This window comes from Varanus komodoensis, unplaced genomic scaffold (assembly GCF_004798865.1).
Source record: "Varanus komodoensis strain SLA01 unplaced genomic scaffold, ASM479886v1 scaffold5, whole genome shotgun sequence".
Taxonomy (NCBI): Eukaryota; Metazoa; Chordata; class Lepidosauria; order Squamata; family Varanidae; genus Varanus; species Varanus komodoensis.
Genome location: NW_025336087.1, coordinates 31223555 through 31233263, shown reverse-complemented (window position 1 = coordinate 31233263; position 9709 = coordinate 31223555). Strand labels below are relative to the sequence as shown.

The following is a 9709-nucleotide window of genomic DNA, read 5'->3' as shown; positions in this document are numbered from 1 at the left end:
GATATACAGAATATCATTGCCCTTCCACTCTAAAAGTAAACCCCAGACACATATATTCTTAGGACGGGTAACCACACCAATGGCACTGTTCCCATTATCCTGGGTCCCCGATAGTTCTTTCTGAAAATTAAGCATTGCTACAATTGGTAACAGTCCCCCAACACAGCATAATTTTCAAAACCAGCATTTAAAATAAATGCTAGGAAACACTATCTTTGCCCCAAAGAAATGCATTCCAGATTTTTCTTCCTTCTCTGCAGCAGCATTGCATTGCAGTGGCATTTAAAGAGATGCACTTGGTTTGGTTTACAATGAAGCCAATCTATCAGATTCGAATTTGAGCTGCTGGGGGACGGGGGGGGGGGGGTGAAACGGTGTTAATGGGAAATCATCCCTAATTGTACTTTGATACAGCATAAGTGACGTCATGATTGCCACCACCAAAGCAGCCAAGTTTTCCAACCTACAGAGACCAATTTTATTATTTTTACATTTTAAATATATATTATGATACCAAACTTCGATGGTGGTGATGGTGGTGGTATTTTTATGTGAGTGGCTGATCGTCCTGGGAGAAAGAACGAAGTTGGGGCATACTTGACTTGCGGCTGATAGTAAGGGGAGGAGAAAACTGAGAATTTAACAAAAGTTGATTGGGGTCATTAATTTTGGCAAAATCTCTTTTGTAGAAACCTTGTTTTTAATTTGAAGATGCAAATTCATTCCAGAAAGCATTTAGGGGGGTTTCTGAGAAGCATGATTATTTACTTGTATCTGTACAATGGCAGAAGGCTTGGTGGTTGTGATTTGGGGCTCAGACCCAACCTCTGCTTTATGGACTTGGGCAACTTACTCATATCCAGGTAGTCCCCTAGCAGTTGTTTGTAGCAGCCGTCAAGCAAATGCCTTTGGGAAACATAAAAGTAGGCCACGAGGATACCTGCATTCCTCCATTTGTCACATCATTTGATTGCTGGGCTGATTCATACATAACAAGAAAGCAGAGCTGGTCCATGGCTTTGTTGAAGGTTGCTCAGATTATATTTCTATTTCTATTTAAATTTTTTATTGGTGTTTAGCTACAGCAGTGTCATGTGAATGAAACAGCTAGGCAAAATATATCTGATAATAGAGGAATGCTTGGAATTATATGCAAGCTTTATTGGGATGGTCTGAATTTTGAGTGTTTTTGAGTATGAGTATTTTTCTAGCCATCTACTATCATGCCTATAATCTAAGTAAAGGGTGAACTGCTTGTCTGTCACTGTATATTATATCTCAAGAGTAAATGAAAAGAAGTGAAATCCTAATCTTATTTAAGCTGGTATGAATACTACTGTATGTTTTCTGTTTAATTACAGGCAAACGAATGCAGAGGGGTTGAGAGAGCAATTTTAATGACCTGTTCCCTTAACAAGCACTTAGATCCTAGTACCAATAAAGTGATATGCCTGACATCGCTTAGAGCTAATGTTATTTTTGGCTACTTTGCCTAAGGACTTAAACATTTACTTTGATAGCTCCTGTTCTGCACAGACGATAAACACAGAAGGAATTGATTTTCAACTTCAGCAACAGCCTGTTTGGGAACAGGAGGCTTCATTAATCTTCTATTCCCTGGTTCCCTTCTCTCTCTTTGTTTGCAAGAATCACCTAGATTGGGGGATTGCAGAAGTCAGCCTCCCTTTTCATTGGAGCAATGATACATTAACAAGCATGGGTACAATCATCTATATGAGGCACGTACAGAAATAATGAGCCTGTAAAAGGGGAAGGCTGTTTTTTCTTAAATTTACTTGTGCTGGCTTTGGATTGCTTTATTCCCATTGCAGTTGAATCTGTCTAACATAGAAGTTTAAATCTTAGCTTTTCTTTTCCGCAGGCCTAACAGAAGAAAAAGATGATCAAAGGTCCTAGAAACCAGATCCCAACTGGCTTAAAAGGAAGAAACTTGGGAGCCAGTCATGCATTGTGTGCAAATGCCTTGGATGGTGCCCCAGTGCTAGTTTACTAAGAATAGCAGTTCTAGCTCAAGGAAAGAAAGGGCATGAGAAGGTACCCCAGGACCTGCCATTTCCCCAGTCCAAATTGTACTCCCTGCCACACATAGTGTTCCTGTCCCCCAGCAAGGTGCAAAATGCATTCGCTTTGAATTCTACAAGGAAACCAAGAGAGATTTGGAATGGGGAACTGGCAGGTGATTGAATGCATTAAGCATTTCCTGGCTTCTTACCACTTCTCAATTCCCCTGATCCAAAACTGCCTCTGTGTTTTGAAAATGTGACACTGCAAGGGCTGTGTAGCTTTGAAAGCCAGGCATGTAATTCTCCAATTTCTCCTTTGTGCTTTAAATAATACTTTTATACCTCTAAAAGGACAACTTGAACACTCCACTTGCTGGCTGGCTGGCTGGCTGGATGGATGGATGGATGGATGGATGGATGGATGGATGGATGTGCAGGCAGTGCTTTACCAATGGGGCAGCAGGAGGAGGGGAATTGGGAAGAGACATCAGCTGGGTGTTTCAAAATGGAAACCGGATCATTTGTCCAGCTTCTATCTGAATCTGATCATAAACCCATTTCCTGTTGCAGCGACACTCGGCTCCACACTTGGTGGAATTGCACTTGGGGCAGGGGTAGAAGCAGCCCAAGCAGTTCTTCTCTAGGCAGTCACACAAATCTGTCTTGCTGGAAAGCAGCCGGCCATGTTTGTCATATTTCTTCAGAGTCCTGTAAAAAGTCAAATGGTGGGATTCCAGTTGGTTATCAGCATGTGAAGCAAATGGAAATGGAAAAGACACTAGCAACCCCAAACTGAAATTGGTAGGTTTTGTTCTATTCATCACAAAGGATGGCAGGAACTATCAGGGTGGAGAGTCTGAACGGAGGAGAGAGAAGGAACTGTCTTGGGATCAGGGAGAGTGGGGAGGAGTCCCAAGGCAGCTGAGAAGGAGCCAGAAGTCTCTTGGACTGGGAACTTTGTGCTCAGTGTAAATCTTTCAGGAATGAATTGTCACAAGCATCCAATATCCTCCTTCTCAGAAACTGAAGTCTAGTCAGTGCCAGAGCCCCTGAAATGCCTCACTCTCGCAAGCGGGGTGCAAGAGCATAACCTACTGATGAAACCTCCCTCCAAACCTCTAGCTGTAGTTTCTTAGGAACACTAAATAAGATGCAAGAAGAATGGGGAGGAGAGGTAACTTCTTGCACTGCATAAGCATCTTCCCGTTGGAATAGGATAGTTGCCAATTACTGACTTTTTACTATGAGCAGGAAAGGTCTTAAACCAGATCATGGCAGTGAGTTGAAGCACTCCTGCCATTCCAAGTGTGGAACAGTAAGTTTTGATTTTTGTTTTTCTGGACCAACAAAAACAAAACCCCACACATGTATTTTTGGTAGCTTAAGCTTAATATCCTTCAGCTGTTTTTATATCTGCAAAGCAAAAATGTGCAGGCCCGTATGCTTTCTTTTGTTTGCAGGAGTAAACATTGATTGGGAGAGGCAATTTGTTGCTGATAACTAGTGCTGGAGAAAGGGAAGAAGTCCCTTCAGACTGCAGTCTCTGTAGCTACAGCTGGTGGTTCCATCCTCACTTTGATATTTGTGATCAACTGAAGAGAAGACTCCAGAGAGGCCCATGTATCATCCTGGTCTCTCACCAGATGTACATTATCCACTGGAGCTATTAAAGGGGTTATGATTTTTCTCTAACAGGGAAAAATGTTAGAGGGAAAAAGATGAATATCACCATCTTTGATCTGCTTCTGAACGTCCCAGGAGTATTTCCCTAGCAATCACTGACCTTCAAGCAATTTCCGTGTACATTAATTTACTCAGAAACACATCCCAATGATTTCAATGGCACTTCCAAGAAAGCATACATAGTATTGAATAAGATTTATAATCTTGTCTTAGATTGTAAACATCTAGACCCTACCTGGCAATATTATGATCTTCCATAACTTCACATATAGAATAAACCTGAACAAAACTTCTTACTTCTTTGAAGTATTAAAACAATCCTGGTTTATCATTGACATGCAGGCTTTCTTCTGCTGTTCCCGAGTTTCTGGGTTGAAGTCGGCTAGCAGTGGTCCTGGATTTTGAAATGCCAGACATTTCAGCTGCCGTTCTATTTGTTGCTGTAAGCAAATAAACAAGTGGTTATAGTGATGCAATATTCAATTTCAACTGGTAGCCAGTGTAGGTGGAAAAGGACTGGCACTATGTGTTCATACCTGCCGGTTCCAGTTAATAATCTGGCAGCTCTATTCTGAACCAGCTGAAGTATCCGTACTGTTCTAATACTGAATTTGAATTCAGTATTATAGCAGAAGTAGACAGAAGAGAATTTGTAATCAGAATGCAAGGCCAACAAACTTCCTTTCACAATCATTCCTGTTAAAGCATCTCAACAACTATTATGCTTTTAACCAGTGCTGCTTCAAGTTTAGCCAAGGAAGTTGTTGCAAACCAAAATGCAATCTTGTATTTTGGGCAACGCATGAAATGGGCAAAACTCAGTGAGACGGGCATCTCATGTCTAAAATGTCCAAGAGCAGAATTTCCTGTGGAACTGTAGCTTCCTGTCTTTGGATTCAATTTGGAAGGCAAAGAAAATGGCAAATGCAGCAATCCCTAACAGGAAATGATGCTCCTGAACATGCTCAGCAGTCTAATTTCCAAATAAAGCAAGGCCCTAAAATATCTTTCCTTTGTTTAGTGAACAAACCTCCCCGTGGCCAGTTATTACCTCTCATTTCACAAAGGTAAGGGTGGAGGTTGCTGGCTTGCTTGGGAGAGGGAGGAGAGACTCAGGGGAATTGGTGAAGCCTATTTCTTTTCTTTTTGCTTCTCTCCAGGCCAATATTCCTGCTGTTGAAGTATCAGAATATTTCCTTCACTACAGTGGGATATCAGCACATGGATGCAAGTAAGTTTCAGAGGTATGACTAAGGCAATGATAATGTGACAAGACCTTCCCCCACCTTGTCGCTCAAGGGCAAAGGCTGCGGGCGTGTGGGAGGGGTGCTAGCAAGGAAGGGAGTTGCACACCACCCATCAAAGTGCCCGCCTCCACTCCCTGCTAAGCAAGACATGTGCACTGACTGGAAATGAAAAGTGGGATCATGGTAAGCCAGCATTTAAGATGCAAAGACAACAAAGAAAACACAGGGGTGCAATGATTTGAGAGGCATGCAATCTGCTTTCTTGGCAATAAATGATCTAATCCTGCCAAGAATGGAGAAAAGGACTATTTGGGAAACATCCCAAGAGCAAAATCCTTGACAGGTCTACTCAGATATAAGACCCCTGGCTTAATCTCTGGCATGTGGGTACAGGATTGCAACGGCAAGTTATTTAATACTAGGCAGGTGGGACTGTTCCCAGTTTAACAAAAGGAGCAGCTAATTTCAGTGATGCACTGGGGCAGGTATTTTGAGTGCTTTTTTAAAATTATAAGGGAAACCCACGAGGGCTGTCTCCAGATGAAGCTTTAAGCTTGCCATCATCCTGCCTCATTCATAAGACTCCTCATTCAGAACCCTCCCATTTCCCCCAGTGTTTCTTCCATCTTTCCTTACCACAGAAAATCCATCCATTCAGGAAAGGAAGGCAGAAAGATGGAATAGCTGTGCGATGCCTTTGGACTGTCAGCACTGGGAGCCTCTGTCTGGAAACATCCCAGAAAACCTTCTCACTTGACTGTCCCAACTTTTGTGTTTGGTTTTTTTTCCACACACATGGTTTCCCACATGAATACTTAAAATATTTAGCACTGTTTGCATAAACGGGGATTGTTAGCACAAAGCAGTTCTCAGCAGCCAACAGCGCAAGTGGAAAGACTCAAGCTCCATTACTCTGAGCTTGGCAGTTAGTTTCCTCCAGCTATGCTCTTACCATCTTTTTTTTCCACTGATCCCCTTGGCCTGGCAACTGAAGCATCTGAAGGCAAGAAAAAGACACAGGAAGAATCACTAATGCAAATCAACAAAATACACAGAGGGGTACAGGAAAGTACTTAGAAGCCAATTTATTAATAAGTAGGGAAAGTATTTTACGGTAAGTATTCTATCATTTTTAGAGCCTAAGGGGGATGAATTGGAATTTCTAATGCAACTTTGGTAAGCTAACATTTATGTACAGATAATACAAAAAACTGAGGACAAGACGATTCATATTTAGATTTTATAACCCATTCTAAGTGAGTTGTTGTCTCTGGTGTATTAGTTTAGTTGGCAAACTAAAACAAGTTAGCATCTGCCAGCTACATTCTTCATTCTTGAATAATGTAGCTTTATGCAAAACTCACATCAGGGTATTTGTGCATTTCTTTTGGTCTGTTTTAAACTGGGAAACCAGCTATACAATGGAAGTTAGAGACTTCGGGAGGTACGATAAGTGAACCAAAACTTAGCTCTCACTTTGAAATTCAGGCTGCACCCATAAATAAAATCCTAATACAAGGCTTACAAGATAGAAGATCACAGGGGCAGCAGAGATAATGGCAGAACACATGAAGTCAACTGAATTAGAAAGATTTGTGCTAGATCAACCTCAGAATGATTTGCCTTGGCTTTTAAAAATCATTTTTTTGCCCATATTTGATTCTGTTTTGCTCAAATGGTTACCTTTTCTCAACATTGGATTACGGTTTGATGTATTATGAGGCCACAGGTATAACAGGATGCACTAGCTGTCCATGCAGGTTACCTTCACAATTAAGGAAGCTTTACTATGAAACTACAACCCACTGTTTTCTGGTACTTCAGGCCACACAATGACCTTCAGCTAATCTCTAAGATGAAACATGATACAGAATCAACTCATCATGGAAGCAACTGCCAAATGGAGGGATTTAAAGCAGTTGCCACAGGGTGGATCATGGAGACACACTGCAGGGTTGGTTATGAATGGAAACGCATGAACACATCAGCACATATTGAAGGGTTTGCCTGTGCTGCATTTTGTTAACGGTTATTATTTTCTCTGTGTCAACCATGTTTTTGTCCAATGAATTACATACACTTAACTGAATGTTATGCATGTCAGTGTAATATGTAACACAGCCAATCCAAGTGGGACAACATATATTTGCACTATAAGAGACTACATACTTCAGTTGCAAGAAACGCTCATGCAGGAGACACCTTGCTTTGCGTTCTTGAGGATGTGTACATAGTGTGCAGGTAAAGAAATTCTGCATATCAAACTTTTTCTCTCAGCTTGATGCTTCAGAAGTAAGCTAAAGTGAGTCCCAGGCCTCAGACCCCAGGTTTCAACCAGCAACAAATTATTTTCTAACTCTGAGCTATGCCTCTGCCCACCCCACCCACCCGCCCCATTAAAAGTGCTATCATCACTTTTTTGATAGTGTGGATAGCACCATCCACTCTAACTTCAATTGCCCCACAAATATAAGTGCCAGGAAGATCAGCAAATAATCAATACAGGCTGAGCATGGATACCATCATGTAGCACTTAAGAATGAAAAATGCTGACTTGAAAAGCAAAACCTAAATCCAATAGCAAGATCTAAGCATTGGTGCATGTGCATCAATAACCAGATTCCAAACTGATTTCCAAGGCAAGGGTGGGGAACACTGTCCAGACGTTGTTGGATTACAATTCCCATCACCCCAACATTTGCAATGCTGACCAGGACTGAGCGGAGGTGTAATCCAGCAACATCTGGAGGGCTCTGCTGCATGAGAAGGGATTCCTTGATTAGAAAATGTAACATGTGAGTCAACTCAAAAAATTTCTACATTTTTGTAGAAAATGAAGCTCTTTGAAAGAGGGAAATAGGAATTCTGGTGTACTCTGAAGTCCTACCTGTTGCTTTTGTCCCACATTGTTCTCTTTAGCATAAGTACTACTTGTATCTGCCAGTTCCCCTGGTGTGGGCTGTTCCCCTGCCTGGCCGCTTCCTTCCAAGCAATCATCCATTTTCAAAGATATGAAAAACCTGTAATGGCAGATACAGCCAAAAATGTTACCAGTGGGAAGTGTCCGGAATTTAGATGGCTACATTTAATTTAATTCCACCATGGTTGGATTACTTTTCAAGCATTTTGGGTCCTTTGTTTCTTTAAATAACCACACTGCTTTGATGCTCAAGAGGGATTTGGCATTAACAAAGGTTTATTTTAACGCAGGAGTGCATTAAGTCCCATCATTCCCAGGCAGCATGAACAATGGTCAGTTTCTTTAGTTAAGGGAATTGCAGTACTGTGATAATTGCAGGGCTGCAAATTCACCACCTCTGCTTTAGTGGAATTGAAATTATGTATGCAGCTTTATAAGAAGGTACTCTCATTATATTACATTATGGACAAGAGAATTCATCTAAAATCCTTAATGCTCTTGAAAAAAAACAGTCTACAGAATGCAGCTTGGCTACAGCAAATGCATTCTGTTCATTTTAACAGAAACAGCAGGCGAAATGAGACAATGAAGAAAAATACTATGCAATTCCAAGTAACACCTGTAAATGCAATAAAGCCTATAAGAGGAATGTTGTGTATGTGGTCCACCTACATTGCATATATTCAGCTTAGAATATTTCCGCAATCAATGAACAAACTGTTCAATCAAGACAGTAGCAGAGGGCTTAAGCTAATCGCTGAAGCAAGGGCTCCTCTACTCAAATTTCTACTGAACTTGGATCCTTCTTTATCCCTTGTAAAAAATACCCTGCACAAGTGTAGAAGAACTTGTTGCAAGAACAGAATTCATAAAACACTGGAAGGGTGGGGGCATGCAATGGACTGGAACTATATGGGGACTGCTTAAACTAATATAATTATCAGCATGTCAGAAATCCAGTATCAGGTATTTCTTAAAATGACTGAAAATTGAAGACTGCTGGTTTTATATATCAAAGTCTATAATAGCCACATGGCTTATTAGCCAAGGCTTAAGCCCCCCTCACTACCAATTCCAGCCCCACCCCTCCAGCACCTGCAAAGAAGAAGCCAGGCTTCTCTCCTTCTACTGCAGCATGAAAAAGCTTTTTTACCTTCCCTAAACTGTGTGACAAGGCCCAGAGCAGAGGACCTGGGGGAAAGGCAGAGTCTCATTTCATTCACATGGGGGCATGCAGTTCTGTAAACCTCAGACTGAAATAGCAGCTAGACAGCCCTGTGTTGTTGTCATTTAATTAAATTTCTATACTGCCACATAGCCATAAAAGGCTCTCAGGGTGCTTTACAGAATACATTAAGGCAATATACAAGATGCAATAAAATTCAATATAGAACAAGGTACAAGAATTCAGAATGAAACAAAATCGAAACAGCTACATGAGGCAATAATCACAACAATTTACAGAATTTATAAAATGACTGAAGATTGAAGAGCACTGTTGTCTTATGGAAATGGAAAAACTGCCTTTATCAGTCTAGGTTGAATGGAGCTTGTGCATATGGCAACGAAGGGCTTCAGTACTATCCGCTGGTTCTAACAAAATGCATTCTTGTTTCTCAGCTATTGCACACAGGCTGCACATCTTCCTTCACATCTCTCTTGATACCTGTAACAGCTGCATGCACAAAGGGAAGACTTGCGAGAGTGGCATTAATATTCAGGGTGCTTCCAGATGTTGTCCAAACATGGACTGGTTTGTGAGCTGGAGTACTGCTGCAGAATGAAACCAGGTCAGATGGTGTGAAGAATGAACTTTGTTTCGCAAAATAAATGGC

At 41.3% G+C, this 9709-nt stretch overlaps 1 protein-coding gene across 1 annotated transcript; it reads right to left on the bottom strand.

Annotated features, from left to right (window-relative positions):
* Positions 1–2524: 2524 nt before the first annotated feature.
* ARL14EPL (ADP ribosylation factor like GTPase 14 effector protein like) lies at positions 2525–7955 on the bottom strand. The gene is made up of 4 exons (XM_044446161.1): positions 7842–7955; positions 5907–5951; positions 4005–4147; positions 2525–2732 (listed from the first exon to the last, which is right to left on the bottom strand). The coding sequence occupies exons 1-4, from the start codon at positions 7953–7955 to the stop codon at positions 2525–2527; spliced, it is 510 nt and encodes a 169-aa protein (XP_044302096.1).
* Positions 7956–9709: the final 1754 nt, after the last annotated feature.